The sequence below is a fragment of the Meles meles genome, chromosome 12 (genome assembly GCF_922984935.1).
Source record: "Meles meles chromosome 12, mMelMel3.1 paternal haplotype, whole genome shotgun sequence".
NCBI lineage: Eukaryota > Metazoa > Chordata > Mammalia > Carnivora > Mustelidae > Meles > Meles meles.
In genome coordinates this window covers 59,579,142-59,600,366 of record NC_060077.1, presented here as the reverse complement: position 1 = coordinate 59,600,366, position 21,225 = coordinate 59,579,142, and the positions used below count along the sequence as shown (strand labels likewise).

At 48.2% G+C, this 21,225-nt stretch overlaps 1 protein-coding gene across 6 annotated transcripts in view; it reads right to left on the bottom strand.

Moving 5' to 3' along the window:
* The window catches only part of FHOD3 (formin homology 2 domain containing 3), a 459,983-nt gene that overhangs the window by 378,079 nt on the left and 60,679 nt on the right, over window positions 1-21,225 (bottom strand). For all 6 annotated transcript variants that reach the window (XM_046025395.1, XM_046025389.1, XM_046025392.1 and 3 more), the window contains exon 3: window positions 11,718-11,782. In XM_046025395.1, coding sequence (XP_045881351.1) covers window positions 11,718-11,782 — 65 coding nt within the window. The remainder of the gene's footprint in view (window positions 1-11,717; window positions 11,783-21,225) is intronic.

The window sequence follows — 21,225 nt, the reverse complement described above, 5'->3', positions numbered from 1 at the left end:
AGAGGAAGCAGCACCCTCCGCTGCAGGCTGAGCACCTGCTTTTTATTTATCTAGTTTTATTTCTTTGCCCTCCTCAGGCATAAGTAAAATGAAAACACACCAAAGGAGGGTTCTATAAAATAGATGTATCTCCGCCAGTATGTTTTCACTATTTGATCTTGGATCCTAGGAACAACCTCATTTCGAGTCCTTCCGCACTTGGGAGTCTCTCAAGTGCTCCCCAAGGCCCAAGTCCACGGTGGATTCAGCACTCTCCAGTCCCCAAGCCCCGGAGCCAGCTGCCATGGCCTGGTGCTCCCTCAAAGTCCTGAGGGAGGCCGGGCCTGGAGTCAGATCCCAGAGAGAGCTCAACTCCAAACCTTGGAGGACAGCCAAGGAAAGGCATGGCCACGACTAGAACCCCAAGACAGAGCTGCTCTGAGGATCATCATCCCAATACCTGCTGTGAACACATGGGCCACCAATTCCACCCTGGAGAAGCCCAGCCTGAGCTGTTCTAGGCTTTCTGTGAGGCCATCCCGACAAACATGCCTCACTTCTAGAATCTATCTCCCATCAAAGGAAGGAAGGAAGGAAGGAAGGAAGGAAGGAAGGAAGGAAAAGGAACGAGAAAAAAGAAAAAGAAAAATCCACACATGACTCTCATCCCTGACTCAGATGGGCCTTGGCAATTCCCAGGGAAGACAGCTTTGCAGAGCTCCTTTTCAAGTCCCTAATGGGCTGGTGATTGGTTTTACGGCTTTCTGATGAAGTGTGAAGTGCCCTGTGCCACTCTGCTTTGCTTCCTGGTGGCTTCTGAGGCCTTGGAGCCTAAGCCAGTGAAGGGAGAGACGCCAACACAGAAATGGTGGGACAGCTTTTTAAGGTATCCTGGGCTAAACAAGTCATTAAAAAAAAAAAAAAATCCTCCAGATTTGTTGACAAAGACTGTGATAGGTTATGTAAGTGTCAAAGTTTACCATTACTAGAGTAGTTGTAGACAAAACATACAGATTATATACATATTTTTGGTGCAATTTCAACAGCTTATCAGACCGTTCTGTAAATATCAACTCATACAGAATATTTTGACTACTTTTGCAGTGCTTAGAACATAATTTTCCACTTTGAAGTTACACAATGTAACTAGCACTTGGTGTTACATTATGGTGTTTTCACTGCTTTTCATGCACCCAACTGTCTTGTGTAATGCCTGAGCACGCTCTTGGAAACTTTACCCTCCATTTCGGGGGTTCCTTCAGGAGAACACCATCGGGGAACACACAGAAGGGGAGCATCAAGCTGCCTTCACTCTCACAAAACCCACTTAATTTCAGTCAAGAGGAGAATTTTTCAGTAAACATGCTGATTATTGGATGTTGCCAACACTGGAACATTCTAAAATGCGTCAAAACCAGGGTACCAGAAAAGAACACCACAAAAAGCCCACAATGCCACTGGTTACTCAGGAATCATGGACGCGGGATGGCCAGCTCCATTCCATCGTATCCAGTATAGTGTTAATGGAAACCTACTGACCTGCAGTTTCCAGTCTGTCCGCCAAGCAGAAAGAGGGAGCAGCTAAATCCTACCTCAAACACTAGCTGAGCATTATATATGGGTTTTATATTCAAGAGTTCGACAAGGTCTTACCCTAATGTTTAATACAAGTCTGATACCCAGTGCTGGAGAAGGACGGTCCTTCAAGAATGGGAGGCAAGACCCGCATCTCATCCAATTCTATTCTGTCTCTCCACACATCCAATAGTCTACAAGTGCTTTTTCTTTGAGAACCAAATAATCACATTAAGGCTTTGCTCTGACAATTTGTAAAGGAACAAAACACAAAGTTGTGAGGTGGACGACGAGGATGTTTACCACTGTTTGCCCAAGGTAGCACGTGCTGGGCACAGTGCTCGCTCGTACACATGCTATCCCCATGAAGGCTCCCCAGCACTGCCGGGAGAGAGCACCAGGGCCCCCTGGTCCTCACCATTATAAATAAGCAGACAGACTTCACAAGGTTGAGGTAGCGAGGGAGTCCCCAGGCCTCAGTCACATGGCTCTGCCTGGCACACACCTGGGCCACCCAGGCCAAGAGCCTGGTCAGGCCTGCCTTCTGGGTCCACACACTCCCCCACAGAACCCAGAGCGCTCCTGGAAATGCTTTAAAATGACATTCCACCCACATCCCCAGATTTGTTACTATTTACTTTCACATTCTACTTACTGCTTTTTATTCCTTTTCCTAAGAAAATACCAAACAATTTCATTGCTCAAGTAAATGAATTCAACACGCATCAGTACCATGACGCTTTTAGCAGCAATTCTGGGTTCCTGGACCAAATTTCGACATCTGTGTGTGTAGGCTTTCCCACACCATCAAGCATTAGACACCAACCAGGCACCCCATAATTCAACTCAATTCTGATGCTAATGGTAGATTACATCACAGGCCACAGATTGAGGGCTCAGTCTTCCAAGACTGCCCACCACCTTCAGATGCCAATCACAAACCCAGGTTGTCACCTGTGCCTCTCATCTACCAGCTTTTGATCAGAGGTTCCAATGAATCCCTAATTGAGTTTGATTAATTTGATAGAGAAGCCCGCAGAACTCAACCATTTCACTTGATCACCAGTTTCTTATAAAAGGATGTAACTTACATGGAAATGGTGCATAGGGCAAGGTATGAGAAAGGGGCATGGCCCTTCCATGTTCTCTCCCTGAATCTCCCTGTCTTCACCAACCAGAAAGTTCCCTGAACCCTACCTCTTGGGATTTTACGGAGGTTTCATTATAGGCACCATTGACTGAATCACTCACCAATGGCTAAGAGGTCAGGGATAGGACTGAAAGTTCCAACTCTCCAGTCACTTGGGTGGTTCTTCCCATAACCCACCCCCATCCTCAAGGTGGGGACCAAGTCACCTCATTAACATAATAAAAAGGCACCTTTGTTGCTCCTATCACTTAAGGAATTTCAAGTATTTTAGGAGCTCTGTGCCAAAAACAGGATAAGGTCAGGTGTTTATCATAAATCACTAGTACAGTGGCTTTCCTTAATGAACAAACACTTTGGGGACTGTTTCTGTGGGCCAGTCACAAAACAGTCCACCTTCAAGTGCTCAAGAGCTAAGAGCTACCTGGAACAAAAACCCTATCCCCAGATCTTCCCAGTAAGAACCAGACCTCCAAACCAAGAGCAAGAGGACACACAGTCTCCTGCCCAGAGCCCTTGCATTCCTTTCCAACAGCTCCTAAAACCAGAGCTGACAGCAGGTAGTTCTGATCAGGTCTTCCCCTCTTGAAGCTCAAAAGAGAAGCCATTCCAGCCAGGCAGGATGGAAGCCTGGAAGGAACATGAATGCTCCGGCTCCTTCTAGAGCAGTCAGCAGCCCGGCTCAGAAAAAAGGATTTCAACTGCCTAACTCAACATAGTCAGCTCTTGAAGGGTGAAACCCATTTGTCTCAGCTGATTAACCTTCCCCTAAGGCTATCCATGAACCACACCAGAACTCTGCAAACTGTCCTTGGAAGCCTGCTGAAACTTCACTTAGGGAAAATGTTTTGAAAGACCTGTTTAGAGGTTTGGGTAGCCCTTCGGACTTTTTGGGTCTGAAGGGTCGCACCGGGCTCTGCAATCATGTATTTAGAAGAGGGCTGAAGACCATATAAGTGGCCTAAAGAGCAAAGGGACAGGCCAGCACTAAGGGCACTAGTTGGAGAATGGAGAAATTCAAGTTCACTCTCTCAGCCCCACCCGTGGTAGTGACGATCCCTGAAACCGAGGGTGGGAAAGGACCCAGCTACAAGTGTGCTGCTCCCTAAACATGACTCACATCACTTTCTTTCTTTTTTTTTTTTAATGCCAAAGGTAGGGGGCACCGTGGTGCCTCAGTCTGTTGAGCATCTGACTCTTGGTTTTGGCTCAGGTCATGACCTCCGTGGTGGGACCAAGCCCCACACTGGGCTCTGCACCCAGCACGGCGTCTGCTTCAGCTATTTGCACACTTGCGTACTTTCTAAAAAATAAAATTTTTTAAAAAATAAAATGGCCAAAGTAACCAGTCTAATTTAGTAGAATGCTCTATCTTCGTAGCATTTTACAATTTGAAATACTTGCAGATTATCTAATTCTCAGAGTGGTAGTAAACTGGCCGTTCGAACCTCAAGGGCGATCTTGCGGGAAGGCTAAGAAAGGACTGAAGTATTGACTGCAGGCTGAATGCTGTACCTTGTCCCACAAAGATTTCCCTAAATCCCTGAAAATGGACCCCCTCCTGTGCACCCCAACACAGCCCAGTTTCTAGGATAGAAAGAAATCACATCACCTCTCAGTACAATTAACACAATGTTTTCTTCTTTTCATTTTTTTTTTTTTTTTAAGATTTTTGAGAGCAAGAGCATATGAGCAGGGTGGTGGGGGAGAGGGTGGGAGGGGAGGGGCAGAGGGAGAGAGAGAAGCAGGCTCCCCGCTGAGCAGGGACCCTGACAGGGAGCCCGACGTGGGGATCCCGGGATCATGACCCCGGGATCATGACCTGAGATGAAGGTAGCCAGTTAACTGACCAAGCCACACAGTCGCCCCTGTTTTCTTCTTTCTAATTACACTGGCAAGATTCCAATTATACTAACCTTTTTCATTTTCTCCTCTTGCTAGTCTGTCGCTACTACTCTGGCATATCAACTGGAGACTACAGCACTTATAACCAATTCCCAAACACCTTTTTTTTTTTTACCTCCTTTGAATCAAATTTTGAACTGGCTGCACGGGTTGCTCTAATGCTTTCCATGTGTTTTGATTCCCAAGTTAAAATATTTCCCATTTGGTATTTCTAACCCAACAGGAATCGCTAAAATGCACCAAGAATCCCCACCCAAGAATCCATTTTTTTTCTAGGTTCCTCAACAAGACCTGAAAAACAGGGGTGCCCATCTACTCCTTAAACAATCTCCCTGTAGCAAGGTATGGGCAAGCCATCCAGCCTACTTTTCAGCTCCCATGCCCTCTGGATACCAAAATTTCTAATAACCAAGCAACTCACTGTGTTTCTTAACATACTCTTATTGTTCTATGACAAAAAAATGAAGCTGTCTCTTTGCGTTGGGGGGGGTGAGAGGGAGAAGCTCAGGTGCAGAGAGTTCATCACGAGAGCCTGCATTAATGACATCCCCCTGCAGCTCAGACCTGTAAGTAAAAAGCATATATAGCCAACAGTCTAGAACTCATTCAAAAGCATGGTGGTTTCCCTGCCAGGACTTGTTTTCTGGATAACACTGAAGGTCCTGCTGGACAGCAACTTTGGAGTCTAGCTGCCAGCACGTGGTTTAAACTCGTAACATCTGCTACACGTGTCCCCCCTCCTCCGCAATCAGGACTATTCTCCGGAGTCCATTTCTGCCAGAATGTCAAGTTCCTGTTAAGGATAGAAGCAGTTTCTAGGACAGGGCAAAGTAAACATCAGTAATGGTTCTCAGGCAATGCTCTAGTATCAAGCAACAATCGAAGCTCTTCAGAGGTAAAAGGTAACAAAGTCCTAAAGAGGCAACAAATGAACAGTTTAAATATACAGTCAAAGGGGGAAGGTGAGCGCACAAATGGGACGTCAAACTGCCTTATGAGACCTCGTATAACTGTTTTTCTTTCCTGTGGGTCAGTCCACATTTGCTCATTTTTCCTTCCTTCCTAATTCCCATAGCGGACCCGAGATTCCAGCTGTATCTGGAAGGTTCTCATGCTGAGTATCGCACAGGTGTCTCCTTTTCTATATTCACTCCCTGTATTTGTGTTTACCTGCATGTCTGTCGGCACCAGAGTCATTTTCAAACTCATTCTCTAATTGTTCTTCTAATTCCTGGCAACAAACTATTCCTGCCTTATTTATATACTGTCCTCTAAGATTACAGCATGTGTGGGCAGGTGTGACAGAACTCAATAGCCATCAGCATTTAAACCCTAGACTCTGGGCAGTTGAATCACCTAGAGGCATGTTCCTGATATGCTTTCTCCCTTGGGGGGCACTGGAGAGGCCCCATCTGTCAATCACTGTTTGGCCATATGTTACCTTAGAAATTGCCACCTACATAGAGTGGAAAGGTTGACAGGCCAGCCTCTCCCAACCCGAACCCAGCAGCCTTTTAGAGGTTTAGACATTCTGTGGTGTCTGCACCTGGGAGCTGGGTGGATTAATAGGAAGCAGATGATGGGAGCTATTTATCTGATTAGCCTGGAGAGCCTATTCTTACCTAGAGAACAGAACTGTGGGTAAAAACGGGTCACAGACTGGGTGGGATATAAAAGAGAGGTTTAATGTAGTTAAATACTAAAAGTCTCCTGCTACAAAGGTAGACGCAGGATTTCAAACCTGAGCCCAGTTTCTGCCGAGGCCACAGCCAGCCACTGAAGTCTCTACAGAAAGGCTGGGACAGATGGGCTCCAGGGTTTCTGGAGAATCCATGGATCCCTACATCGAAGGACAGAAAATAGGAAATGTGACCCACTGTGCCTAACTCCACTAGGGAAGGACATAGCCAGGACACTGTGAGCTCGGCCACCGTGACATCCACAAACAGGCAGGAGGGAAGCCCTGCCCCTGTCTCAAGTCTGTGGAAGCAGGCTAAGAGCCACAGCTGGGGGAGTGCAGAACAGAATCAGCGAGAAGCTCAGGCCCACGACTTGGAGTCAGACACAGTAGGGCAGGGGGTGCCAGGAGGGGAAAGAGATTGTGGGGGTGTTCTGATCACAAAAGCCGCAATTACGGTTTTCACGGTCACCCCAGGGATGCATGGGGGCTGCCCCTCAGACAACATAGGGCCAGCAGCACCTGTGTGGGCCCTCTCCCCTTCCCAGCACCCAGAGGGGCAGGACACCTAAGTTACCACACAGGCTTCCAGGATCTGAGCACACCCCTTCCCCCACAAAGGGGCTCCTCCTCTCGATTAGCTAATTTAGAAATACCACCCAGCTGCTATGAAGCCAAAGAACGTCAAAAAGCCATTTTGCAGTTTGGAGAAGGAAACCTCTAGTTTTCATGGGAATTCCAGAGTCAAGAGGCAGGGAGGCCCACATTGGAATCCAATTAACAGCCCACCCAAGGGGCAAGTGCAACATCAAAAATAGTTGGAGGGAGGCCTCCCTGCAGGGCCAGAAGGGCTCAGCCACACAAAGCCCCAGCTCAAAAGTAACACTGAGGGAGAAAGAAGCTCAGAAGCAGAGAAGTGGTACTGGGCCCAGTCAGAAAGCTTGGCAAGATGGAAGAGGGTACAGCCAGGCTGAGGCTCAAGCCTAAGAAGGCAGAGCCTAAAGAAAGGATTGAAGAACAAAAACGTATGTAGGGGTAGGGGGTAGGGTGCGGTCAGGGGTCATGATTAGAGCTCCACTCCCTGCCTTCTGAATACAGAAGCCAGAGCCCTCTACACTGTAGGGAGAGAAGATTCAGACACAGACAGAACCCGTATCTCACTGGGGGCCCCTCAGCTGTCAGTCATACCTGACAGACTCACAACACCTATCACCACCAGCAAGAGCTGGCATGGATCCCAGACCCTTCCCCATCAAGAAACACACGGCCTCAGGATACTTCTCAACACCATGCCCCAGGGAGCCACCACCTCTAGAACAGCCAGCATGTGAGCTGAATCTCCTCAGGCACTCCTGCACTAGAAGGTTCTTCTTGAGATGCGGTCACCTCCCCGCCCCCATTCGTCATTCGCCTCCTTACTGGAACAGTAGAGCACGAAGCAGAGTTGCATGATTTAGCTCAGGAGAGGAGAAACCCTGGCAAATTACAGCTGATGCCTCGTTCTGTTGTGTTGCTGGAAACGGACTACTCTTTGCATCAGTGGGTGAAGAAGCCTTCTCCTCATGTGATTTTCTTACCTCTACAAGGGTCCTCTGTGATTTGACCTTTACCAAGCAAGGAGACTAACCTAATGGAGAGATTAGCCAGCTCAGCTACCTTGCCAGTTTCTGCCTACCTCATCTCTATCCTCATGAGCGATCTCATCATCTCCTAAGTTTGTAGGAAATGCCACTAAAGACTCTAAAAACCCTTTGTCCCAGGTTGTCCTTCACAACTGTCATCAGAAATGACACTCTGCAACCTTCAGCTAATCGTCCCTTTTGTTTAACTCAGTGCTGGATACTTGGAAGTGTCAACCTTACGGGCTGCAATCACTAGACAGTTTGTTCTCTTCATGAGAAGACAGGATCTGGTCCAGAAAACTGAAGCACAGAGGTTTTAAGTCCAAAAAATGTCTCCAAAGCATGCCAGTAGCAAACATTCGGATACTACCTTTAGGATCCTAACAACTTCAAGTCTTTGTTTTTAAATCCTCAATTCCATCCCTCACCCCTACAATTCTTCCACTCCTTTTCTCTTCAAGAGGAGATTGAGTCATCAGAGCCAATTGGCCCTCTGAACATTTTCCTGGTGTCTGGAAATAGGATCACTTGCAGAGACCAAAAAATTTATTTTCTCTAGCTAACCTCATAAAAATGCAGACTTTACATGCCCGTCATAGATTTTTTTTTTTTTTCCGTCCATATCTAAGTTCATGCCTACAATGTGACCACCGGTTTTTCTGAGGATTGAAGCTAGATTTGGAAGCAAGTCATGCACTGTTTGCTACAATGTTACATCAAGCAGTCATACTCGAAACTGTGCAAATAAATAAAATTCACAGTGGAGAGGAGCATCTCTCTCCATACCGAGACCTCATTCCAACTTTCTGCTTCAGCCCTGCTGCATTATCAGAAAAGGCCTGTGTCGGCTGCCAGCCATGACCTTCAAAACAGTTGCCTGACAGCCTTCACGTTTTGTAAGGTCTGTTCAGTTGTGGACCATAAAGGATCCACTCCACTCTTGTCCCCGTTGGGTCCAGAGTTGCAAAGTTAACAATGGAAAATTCCAATGGCATGTTACTCCCAATTCATCACCATGCAGTCCTGGATTCTAAACATTAATTTAAAAAAAAAAAAAAAAACTTAATAAAAGCATTTTAAACCCCTGGATCCTTCCAGTCCAATCTCATGGTGGGGAAGGGGTCTCTGGGGAGATGGTATATGGGTGCCAGGGATAAGGGAACAGTGACTGTCCGATGCCTGTGATAGTCCAACCATTGCTTGTATGGCAAGGAGGGGAAGTCATCGGGAAAAGAAACAAGAACTCAACCGATATGAAAAAGGTTCCCTCCCCTCTTGTCATGTTTTCTTTTGTCATTTCAACTGAAGGTTGTTCCAGGTTTGGGTTTTTCATCCCAAAGAAATCTAATATTGCCACTTGGAAAGGGAAAGAATATGTCACAATGGGGGTTGGTACTTCATACACACGATGCATACATTCCATTTTCTAGACATAACCAAAGGATAATATTTAGTGCTATTATAATAAATCTATTCCAGATCTTGCCAATAACAGGCAATGGGACAAGAAAGAGGGGTTTTTATTACATAGGAAAAACTTTGCCTTCTTAGGTACTGATGATAATTTTATACAGTCAAACCTTTCCATCTAACATAAGTAGGGCTGAGGTAACGAATGATGAGAATCAAAGCGCAAAATCCTTTTAAAGTATTAAATACCTTAAGACTTTAATGTGCAGCTATAGGACATGATCATCCTGGTTTTGCTTATGAGACATTGGGCACAGTAGGGACACACAATCACACCTACTTTCAAGCTATGAGCTTTCTTGGATAAGGGTCTACTAACTAGAATTCTCTGTGGACCTTCTTTCATGAGCTCCTCCACCGATGTGGTCTGGGATTTCCCATCTCACTTTCTGTGAAGTCAAGCAAGAACAGACACTTGTGAAGACTACAGCCCTTCCAGATTCTTTGCACTACTCCAACTTCTGTAGTTGTTGTCACCCACCTATGTGGACAAATACTTTAGTAGTAATGAATTCTGAATCTTGTCCAAAACAATGAATTTTCAAAGCAGTGACTTTTTAAGACTCCTATTGAATTAGTTTATAGGATATGCACCTATGACTTCATTCAATTATTTCAATCCAAAGCAAGGGCAATTGGCTTTAAGGAGGTTTGGGAACAAATCCCCTGATCCTGTCAGCACCCAGGTCAATCCCTCCAGCAGGAAGGGAGAGCATGGAACGGCTGCTGGTGCTCAGCGTGCTATGGGGAGAAGTGATGTGTTTTACATGGTACATAGATTACATGAGACTATATGATACCTAAGTTAATGCAGCAAGTCAATAACCCAGAAGCTGGTTTTAAAAACTCCTGCACTTGAAATATTGAAGTACAAAAAGTGAATTACATAGAAGGAATTAGCTCATTAGGATTCCGATCTACCCATTTTTAGTGTTAATATGCTTTCCACCACCTTACTATCTTGGGAAATACCAGTTTATCTTCATGTGTCAAATCTCTACAGCTTATGAACTATACTTCAACCAATAGTTAACTCCAACAGGATTCAGCACATACTGGGATTTGCTGTAGATCTGTTGTGGGGGAAGGTGAGGTTACCAGAAGTCCTAGGTCACAGGCCTTTTCTTCAGGTAGACATGATTCATATATATATGAAATAACAGGAAACGAGGTAAAGCAGGTAATTTTTAAAAAGTGAAGGATTAAATATCTAGTGTATATTTTTAGAGTACATGGCTCATGGTCACTCGGTGCCACCAGCAGTTGAGAAGTGAACAGTCACTGCGGAAGCTTCTACAGATCTCACTAGGTTTCCATCAAGATTAGGAACCCTCCCACCCTAAGGCTGAGGAACCTGCTATCCAGTTCCTCGACAGCCACATGTTCAGACTGTCACTGGAGACGCTTACGGCCTCACACGCAAAACACCAGGTGACCTAAAATTACATGGATTCCCCTTCACGTTCAGCTACCTCCTCAACCCATGCCTGGGTCTCCAACAGGGAAGCAGGGAGGAAGGGAAAGTTCCCACTCCACATTCCAGGTGTAGACTAGCCCTCAACACAATAATTTGTGCTCTCTTCATGAGAGTTCTGAATTAAGACCACAAGCTAGTATAAAAGCAAAATGACTTGGATATGAAAAACTCCTGTGTATGAATTTTAATTTTCCTCTGTTTATGACACTAGATACTTGCCTCAACGTAGCCCAGTGCCAGGAGGAAACCAGGCCATGGTTTTAGATAGGCCTCACATAAAGATGATCTACATCACATCAGTAACTGCTTTCATTGCCACTCAACCCACACGTGTAGGTGGGGAAACCAACAGGTACAGGAAAAGGCTGTAGGAATGGCCCAAGGGGGGGGTTCCTGTGACCGCTCACAAACCATTCTGAACCACAAATACATCCCCTCGACACCATATTGCTTTGTATCTACGTATGCCCCATCCTACGCAAACCCGAGAGATCCCCTCCTGTCACCTGACCACGGCCTGGGGCCTCAACCCCCCCACGTCCCCACAGGGAGCTGCGGAGAGCCACCAGGAGGCACATGGAGGGTCCCACAGACACTGCCCCACAAAGAACCTTATCATCAGTCTGTCTCGCCTCCAGCTCCATTCACTCACCGAACAGCAAAGGAAGTCAGCATGAAACACGGCTTCGGAAACCATTGCCGGAAATGGCTTCACTAAACTAACAATCTGGGATGGGGGCTTATTGAAGTAGAGAGCAGAACCCTAAGTATCCTAAGCATTTTATTGCTTCGAGGACACTTCCTAGCACACGTCTGATCACTGGAGGGCGTATGGTAGCACCCGCTTCCGCACAAGTCACTCACCGATGCAGGCATGGACCCTCACGGACAGCTGTGTCCTCAGGATGATGCTGTGCTTCTTGCCCCGCCTAATGGAGACGGAAGACAAAACAGACACGGGTATCAGAGCGGTGGCCAAGATGACACCCACATGCTGTCAGTCAGCTTGAAGGCTCTGTCACACTCACATCCAAGAGACTTGAGGTAAGCAGGGACCTAAACAGAACGAGAGTCTACCCTGAAAGAGTGTGAGGTCACAGGCTTTACAGAAAATTAAATGAGAAGGTTGAACCCTGGGAGACTGCACACACATTTTCGTAACAAGCCTGGTCAATTCCCTCCATCCGTACCGTTAGCATGCTTGACCACGTTGGGAAAACTTTCAAATCTGTGCCCATCAAGTGGGATCCCTGGAATGTAACAACACACATCTTCTGAACCATTTTTACACTTCTTGAATTTAGAAGAAAGGCGCACAGCGGGGTCATCACACAAAGCCGGTTTGCTGTGTGGTAAGTCAAGGTGGTTACAGCGCTGACCCCTCGCTCACAAGAAGGTAGCGGTCCACCAAAGAGCTTACAGGCTATTTAGTCTCAACAACGCCAATGTATACCACACCTTTGTATCCTCCTTCTTCATTGAACAGGATGGGGGAGGGTGCCTGGGTGACTCAAGTCAGTTAAGTGTCTGCTCAGGTCATAATTTCAGGGTCTCAGGACCCAGCCCCACATCAGGTGCCCCACTCAGTGGGGAGCCTGCTTCTCCTTCTCCCTCTGCCCCTGCCCCCCACATGTGCTCACACACTCTTAAACCCTTTAAAAGAAAAGGAGATGGACCCCATTCTGCTCCTGGCTCGTCCCACCCTGGGCAGAAAAGGACTAAGGCACACAGTAGTTGGGAGGATAATTGGAAGAAAACAGGAGTCCTGGTGACCTCAAGGTAACAAAGGCTTTGGGATTTGGATAAAGGGAAGAGCCCGTGAATGAAGGTGAAATGGAGCCAGCTCAGCAGCACGGCGGCAGATAATCTATGGGGTCTCTCAGTGGCTGAGCTCCCTCCCATCACTTTTCTAGCCATTCCTCTCTCCCCATCAGGGCTCCCCACCCCCACTCCAGAACAGTCTGGCAGTGCTCTCCTGCTTTGGGGTTGTGCTGGAGGCAAAGGAACAAAATCTCACCAGGGCACACAGCTAATACCGTGATTATGAATTCATCATAATCACTGCACATTCATTCTTGAGACCCGATAAGAGGGAGAAGTATGGCTTTTAAAATGGTCTCTTCCAGGGGTGCCTGGGTGGCTCAATGGGTTAAAGCCTCTGCCTTTGGTTCAGGTCATGATCCCAGGGTCCTGGGATCGAGCGCTGCATCGGGCCCCCTGCTCGGGGGGATCCTGCTTCCTCTTCTCTCTCTGCCTGCCTCTCTGCCTACTCATGATCTCTGTCTGTCAAATAAATAAAAGCTTTTAATAAAATAAAATGGTCTCTTACAAAGGAGAAAGGAAAACCACCTGCATCGCCTACAAAAACATGCAGTAGCCCCCAGCCCCGCAGCTGCTCAGGAGCAGGAAATCTGCATTCACGATCCCTTCAGATGCCCACAAGACTCTCCTTTATGTTTTCTTTGTTCATCTGATTGTTTTACAATTGCTGTGTGGAAGCCCCGGTCTCAAGGAGCTTTTCCCAAGCACACAGCCCTTGACCCATCTTCCCAAGTCTGGGATTCCTATCAACACAGGCTACGAAACTTTCTTCACACACACGAGTCTTTCTATGGACAATCCAGATGCTGACCTTCCTTTAATTCTTGTGATCATGCTAGAAAGTTCTAAGTGCATGGACCTGAATGACTGAACAGACTCTGGGGTGTTCTGGGATGGGGCCAGCAGCCACCAGCTGGGGCACTTCTTCACCCAGTGGGGAGCAGAGGTCTGGCCTGGAGCAGGAACCAGAGAACCAAAGAGAATGGCCAGCAGGAACCAGAGAACCAAGAACCTAATGACCAGTAACAGAGAACCCTGAGTCCACAGACCTCAAGATTTTCTGTACCTAGTATTTTCAGCAATTAGGAGTCGACATATAAAGCATGTAGACAAAAGTACATGCTTTAGGTGCCCAGGTATGGGGGGAAATGCATGGAATGACCAGGGAAACGATTTCAGAACAGCTCAAGTTCTGGAAAAGTTCAGGAGTGCCAGTTGATAGCCCTGCTTTTAGCGTCAAGCAACTACAAAACCGAATTTTGAGGATGTCCCTGTTTTCCCACAGAATTCTCTCGTCCCGCAGTGGGGGCGTGGGGTGATGCAATTTGGGATTGGAAGCGTCTGCAGAAACAAGCACCATCCCAGAGGGGGTGTCTTCTCTGCGCTAGTGCACTGAGAAAGCAGGCAATTGGCTTGGTTATGCTAAACCCCGAGGGAATTTACAAGACCACAGAATAAAGGCAGTTTGTAGCAGTTTCATCATTTACAATTCCTCTGCTTCAACATTCGACCTCCTTCCCCATCTGCCCCTGAACATGAAATCCTACAATGGAAGAAAGCCTGTGTAGAATTGGGAGCCACAGGCTGTGGAAGCCACTTGAGAGAAAGGTGGCCCCAGATCCCAGGAGTTCCTAGCAAAGGAGAGGACTGGCCTCGGCTGAGGGGAGTGATGGTAAGTGGCAGCTATGTCCACAGAAGCTGTCCTCCATCTCCCATCCCTGCTTTCTCCCAGCTTCAACATGGGTACCACTGCTGTGCCCATTTTGCAGATGAGAACACACTAGTAGAAACGACATAAAATGCCTCAAGTCACACAGCTGGTAGAAACAGACCCAGGCTGAAAGAAGACAGAGTCTGTGGTCACCTGCTCCCCCTGCCTGTTGCTGGAGGACTGCCTAACCTCCTCCAGGGCTTACCAAGGATAAAAAGTCTAGGCATTTTTAGGGAACTGGTGTAACCAATACCAAAACCTAACAAAAAGGACATTAGAAAATTAAGATGTAAATTAAGAAAATATTGGCTAATCAAGTTAGGCTTATTCCAAAAATTCAGTAAGAATTACAGGGAGCTCTAGGTTTTATTTAAATATACATCAAGGGGCACCCGGGTAGCTCAGTCGGTTAAGTGTCCGACTCAATTTCAGCTCAGGTCATGATCTCAGGGTCATGAGATCAAAGCTCACAGAGGACTCTGCACTCAGCGGGGATTCTGCTTCTCCCTAAACCCCCACCCCTCTCCCCTGCTCATACTCTCAAATAAATGAAGGTTTTCGTTTTGTTGTTTTTTGTTGTTTTTTTTTTTTTAAGATTTTACATATTTGACAGAGAGAGACACAGCAAGAGAGGGAACACAAGGTGGGGGAGTGAAAGAGGGAGAAGCAGGCTTCCCACTGCACAGAGAGCCCGATGCGGGGCTCAAGCCCAGGACCCTGGGATCCTGACCTGAGCTGAAGGCAGACTCCTCATGACTAAGCCACCCAGGAGCCCCTAAATGACGTCTTTAAAAAAATAAAATATCTCAAAAAATTTTAACAAATAAAACAACTCCTCTGGATGCAGAGGTGGAGTCCTTTTAGGGGTGCCTGGGTGGCTCAGTGGGTTGAGCATTCCTTGGTTTCAGCTCAGGTCATGATCTCAGGATCATGGGTTCGAGCCCTGACCTCAGGCTCCGTACTCAGCAGGGGAATCTACTTGAAGATTCTCTTCCTCTCCTGCAACTGGTGTGCTGGCGTGTCCACTCTCTGTCTCAAAATCTTTCTTAATAGAAGTTTGAGGTTTACAACTCCCTTCCTCCAGGAATCACCCCAGCCTCTCTGGTCTTTGATACTCTTCACCTGGGTCCTAGACCACTGTTCCTCACCTGGCCACCTCACACCTTGAGTATGGTTCAAGGTAACCTGATTTGTATAAACGCTCTCTCCCTCCCCTAATGGCTCCACCTCCAGAAGCTCATTGTTTTTCTAAAGTTGCTATCTGTACATGAGCCAACTGATGTCATGTGCCCATTTTACTCTTGTCTCGCCATCGTCAACTAGTGCCACAGCACCCTCCCCTTCTACCACAGGCCCCAACCCACCCCCCAACCCCGCCTTCCTCTGACACCAGGCTCAGGTACTTGAGATCACGGTGGGCCACATCGGACAGTTGCCTCCCAGCTCAAAGTTCTGTCTACTCACACCACCCTTCCCATTATTGGGCTTCCAGGAAGACTCCTCCTTTGTAGGACAGGTCTCTCTGACTCCCTACCCCCACCTTAAAGCCCAGTGCCCACCCGAGCTGCCCCACTCCTGCAGGATGCCATCTTTGTCCAGTGATGCAACTAACATTTGAAAGTACTTAGAGACTTTCCACTCCTACTGTCCCCTCAGCATGGGAGTGGATGCTCTCTTTCCTGATTTCCTACAGAACCATCTCCTTGCCTAGGCCCACCCCAAGTTCTGATTTCCTGGATCTGAAGCAGAGCAGGAAGAGAAGTTGTTAAAGTTCCCCAGGTGGGTGCAGTGCCCGCTCCAACACCGAGAATTTAGGCCATAGGTTCCCAGCCAAACAGCAGACCACCTGAGGAGCTTTTAAGGAGGTGAGAATCCAGGCCCCAGACCAACCTCCTGAAGCAGGTGCCTAAAAGCCAGCATTTCAAGGCAGCTTTCCTCCAGGTAATTCAGAGGCAACCCAGAACTGGCCTGGGGCTGGTGTGCAAAGTTTTAGGTGGGGCAGGGTTCCACAGCCTTCCATCAGATTCTCAAAGATTTCTTTGCATCCCAATAGGTCAAGTTTGAAGGTTTCCCCTCTTACTGTCTGATAGGAAACCTCATCCAGTCACCTTTTGGTCCATGTTTCCTCTGTTTCTAGACTTAGCAGCATTGAAAAGTCACCTACATTTTGAACCCAAATCTAAAAACCCAAGCCATGCACAAACAGAAACGCTGCATGAGCTGAAAGACTCTGGCTCAGGTGCGGACGGGAAACAAGGAGCAGCTTTTCCTTATTCTCCTCCCAGGGGACGACCTTCAGCTGAGAGTGCAGGCGTGTTGTCTGGGGCCCCTGGGGCAAACCGGCAAAGGAGACGGAGTCTCCGATCTTCTTAGTGGATGCCAGGCTCAAACTGCAGCCCACCAAGACCAGCCGCTGGTCCGGGTGAGGGAGAAAACCAACTCTTTTCAAAAAGAAGGGGTCGGGGGCACCTGGGTGGCTCAGGGGGTTAAAGCCTCTGCCTTCGGTTCAGGCCATGATGCCAGGGTGCTGGGATCGAGCCCCGCATCGGGCTCTCTCCTTGGTGGGGAGCCTGCTTCCTCCTCTCTCTCTCTCTGCCTGCCTCTCTGCCTACTTGTGATCTCTCTCTGTCGAATAAATAGATAAAAAAAAAAAAAAAAAAGAAGGGGCCGCCGTGGCAACTTCAGGGCTCCACTCCTCCCTGCCGAGCTCTCCCACTTAAAACCCTGCGTGCCCACAAACCAGGCAGAAACCTCAGGGATCCATGGGCCCCCCACACGTTTCCATGGGGTTCACAAGCTACGAGCCAAGAAGCTAGGCACGTTCGAGCCCAACCAGAGCTCTCCCCAACCCCTCCGTGCCCCTCAGCTCCGTGCCCCTCAGCACGTCGACTACAAAGCCGGAAGCCTCAGGGCACACGGGCCCCTGAAGACTGGCTTCCTCACCTGCCCTGGGGGGGACTCAGGGCCGTCCCACCGCACCGTCCACTTGGCACAGGAGTTCACGCTCCCTTGCTCAATGTCCAGCAGCATTTTCAGGAATGGCCTTCCCAGGCAGCTCTGGAGGGCTTTAAAAAGCAGCACCATCTGGGCCCACCCCCAAGTTCTGACTTCATTGGTCTGAAGCTGAGCAGGAAGGGAAGTTGTTAAAGTTCCCCAGGTGGGCACAGTCCCCACTCCAACACTGAGAACCTAGGCTGGAGGTTTCTGACCCAATAGTAGACCACCTGAGGAGCTTTTGAAGAGGCCAGGATCCCAGGCCTCACACCAGGCCTCCTGAAACAGGCACCTAGAAGCCAGCACTTCGAGACAGCTTTGTCCCGGGTATTTCGCTCTAAGTACCTTCCAATGTTTGGCCCTTTCCAGCCCTGGCTGGCCCGAGCCTCAAGCCACACACTGCCAAGCTCTCCCCACCCCACAGGGTTGCACCGGTTCCCCACCACACACAGCCCTGTGAGGGCCAGCAGAAAGGGGGTGAGGAGGAGTAAGCAGCGCCCCAGGCGATGTGGGATGGGGAGAAGCTCTCTTCAGAGCTGCCCCTGGGGCGCAGGGGAACGTGAACACCGTAAGTGACCAAGACCAAGGCAGGACCCCTCAGGGACGCTCACCCCACATGCAACAACCACACTGGTCCTCAAGCCCCTGGGAGCTCTACCATGCTCCTCCAGATGGCCCCCTCACCCCTCGACCTCGCAAGGCCACTGTCCCCTACAGGGCTAAGGTCAAGCCCCACCTCCTCTGTGGCAGGTCCCTGTGTCCCTCAGCTGTCCCTGGTTTTGGAGGCAGGAGAGGTAGAAATAAGCAAAAAAGAGGCCGGGGCTCTCTGGCCAGCTCTGCCCTGTGGGCAAGGATGCAGCCTTGGTTTCCTTAACTAAAAGAGATGAGCTTTCAGAGTGCTTGGCCTGCATGGACCCCTCCTGGTCTAGAATCCAGTGATTCCCGTTCCAGTATATCTGCCTCTCGAACGCTTCTTGAATTGTAGTAAAGGCTACTACTTTCGAGTTTGTATTATATGCTGGGAACCGGCTTGCTGATTTAGATACTATACGTCATTGCATTTTTTCCTCACAACTGCCCAACGAGGATGTATTAGAATTATCCCCAGTTACTAGGAGACTGAGGTTCAGAGAGGGAAAGTAGCATCTCCACGGCCACACAGCCATGAAGCCAATTGCAAAGCCCATGTCCCTAACCACTATGCCATGCTGCCCCCTGCGGGGCTCCCCTCCATTGCAGAGACCTTGCTGGGATCCCTGCTGACACAGGGATGTAAATGGAATTGGGTAGTATTGTCCTTATTTTACAAATAAATTTCATAATCTCCTATCAGAGATAAAGTGGCTTGCACAAGGACACACAAGGAAGGGGCAGGAATAATCGCCCAGAGGGCTGGGAGTGTCTGGTTCTGTGCCGCATGGTATGGTGGCTAATTTCCCTGGCCTGGGAAGGCAGTAAATAGACCTGGCTCCATTTTGGTAGCATAATAATTGCTTTGTCCTTCTACTTTTCAAGGTCTTTCTCCTCTTCTTGGTTAGCTATAGCTTAAGTGATAACTCTAAACAAGGAGTGAGTTAATTTTTAGTCTTGGCATAAAAGAGCCGGGTAATGGACAAGAACAAAGGAACTCCTCCAGCAAGGAAAATTCTCTCAGAACACCCTGTGGAAAAAAACACCACCATTTGCACACGGCCTGCCACACGTTGTCATTATATGGTCACGACATTAGCAGATTGTTGCTTTAGCTCACACAAAGAAATCAAGAGAAAGAATGGTTTTATATGTCCTTTTCATGCCTCAAAAGGGCAATTCTTAACCAGAAAGAAATTATATTTTAACTCCCATTCGTGGGAGACAAGAGTTCTCAGGCATACAGACTGCCAAATGCCACCCTCCTAGGGGAGGACTCGGGAGGGACACTCGGTGCAAATGACACGGCAGATGTGGCCAGACACCGCCCACTTGTGCAGGAAGACTCAGCCTGCTGGCCGCTTCCAACAAGCTCCCAGCAAGCTGCCATATGCTGCTGGGGCTCAGTGGCAGTAAGTGGCCTGGGGGGAGCGGAGGACCCAGCAAGGTCAGGACAGCATCATCCCGATCTGTCTTCTGCAACCTAGGCCAGGGACAGAGGGGCCATCCCACCAGTGGTCAGTGAAGCTGGCATCTTAATACTCTTCCAGACAAAAAGAAGTGTCATCCTGAGTACACTCCAAAGGACAAGGTGGGAAGATCACCACAAACCAGGACTCTGGCAAAGACATAAAGCCCCCTCTGGGGTGAGTTTGGGGCCCACTTGTCAAAACCACAGCTACCCAGCAGGGTCTGGCTACCTTCTCCGGTGGACACTTGCCCACATATGAGTCCTGTCTTCTCCTCTTGCCGTAATCCATCTTAGGTGCAGGTGCAGAAATGGGGTCAAGGTTGCACCATGGCCAGGTGATGATTCGAAAAGGAACAGAGTGAGGAAGCAAGCCCCAGGGTCTCCTCTAGGGAGCTCGCTGGGTACCTGGCTCTTGAGGAATGGCTGCGGAGACTACGAGCACCAGGATGCTGATGCCGACAGTGCCAGATGATGGCAGCAAATGCGTCCTCCCCAGAGCCACCGTGCAGCATGCTTGAGTGCTCTTTGAACCAAATCCAGCATTTTAGCCTGGGACCGATGGTGTCCTTGCATGAACCAACCTTACATCACCAAAGGCGCCAACATACTTCCTGAGTAAACCCAAAACGCTTTTGCCCAGGACCTCTGGGAGGGTCAGGGGTGTACAGACTTGGAATCGGGTCCATCTGTGTTCAAACTTGGCTCTCCCAGCTCCTGGCTCTCTCTCCCTGGACGTGGAATTTACCTCCTGACCCTCAGTTGTTTCAGATGAAGAATAGAAACAATGAAATCCAATCACGTGACTGTTAAGAGCATGAACTATTAAATAAACAGACCGTGAACAAGGTGCCTGGCACTGTGAGTGCAAAAACAGGCGCTCCAGAAAGGTTATTTTGTTCCGCACTTGAATTTTCTCTTTTAGAGAGAGAGTGTGCACGTGCTGGGGGCGGGGCAAGGGGGAATCTGAGGGAGAGAGAGAATCTCAAACAGATGCTATGCCCAGCACAGAGCAGGGCTCAATCCCAGGACCCTGAAATCATGACGTGAGCCACCCAAGTGCCCTTTTCTTCCCCACCCTCAACTCTAAATACTGCTATCTAATGTAGTGATGCTTTTTTCCATGCTAAGCTCCCATCTCCAAATCATTTGAATTTTGATGAGAAAGAAAAAAGTCAAAACAGGGCATGGTCTTCAACTGTAACACCAGTAGAGATATTTTTCAAGTTGATAATAATCTACTCATAACACAACTGGTGCCTGCTTAATCAATGAGCCATGAAGTCATCCACTTAGTCATCCAGCCTGAATTCTGACATCTTATACAAAGGGATGTCATTGTCAGTAAACACTATAGCAATGGAATTTTCCCAAGTCTATCAATCTAATGTTTTTGGTTTTGTTTTTAATTATGATGAGTAGAATCTGGTGTGACATAATAACGAGTGTGTGCATAGCCTGTGGTAGTTTCCAGGATCTGTTCCCATTGGGTCCTCAGAAAATCTTGCTGGTTCCTACCAAGGATCTTGGCCTTAGTGCTCATGGTCATATTATTCAGGAATCCATTCTGGGATCCTGCCATTTACTTGACTACCAATGTTCAGTAAGCACCTAAAATGTGTTGAAAAAATGCTAGATGACAGATACTCAGACAAGCCCAGTACTGACCTACTGGTTAAGCAGCAGACAACTGAGGGAGGGAACAATTAAGGGAGAAAGCACCATGAACGGTGGCAGGTGTAGGGAAA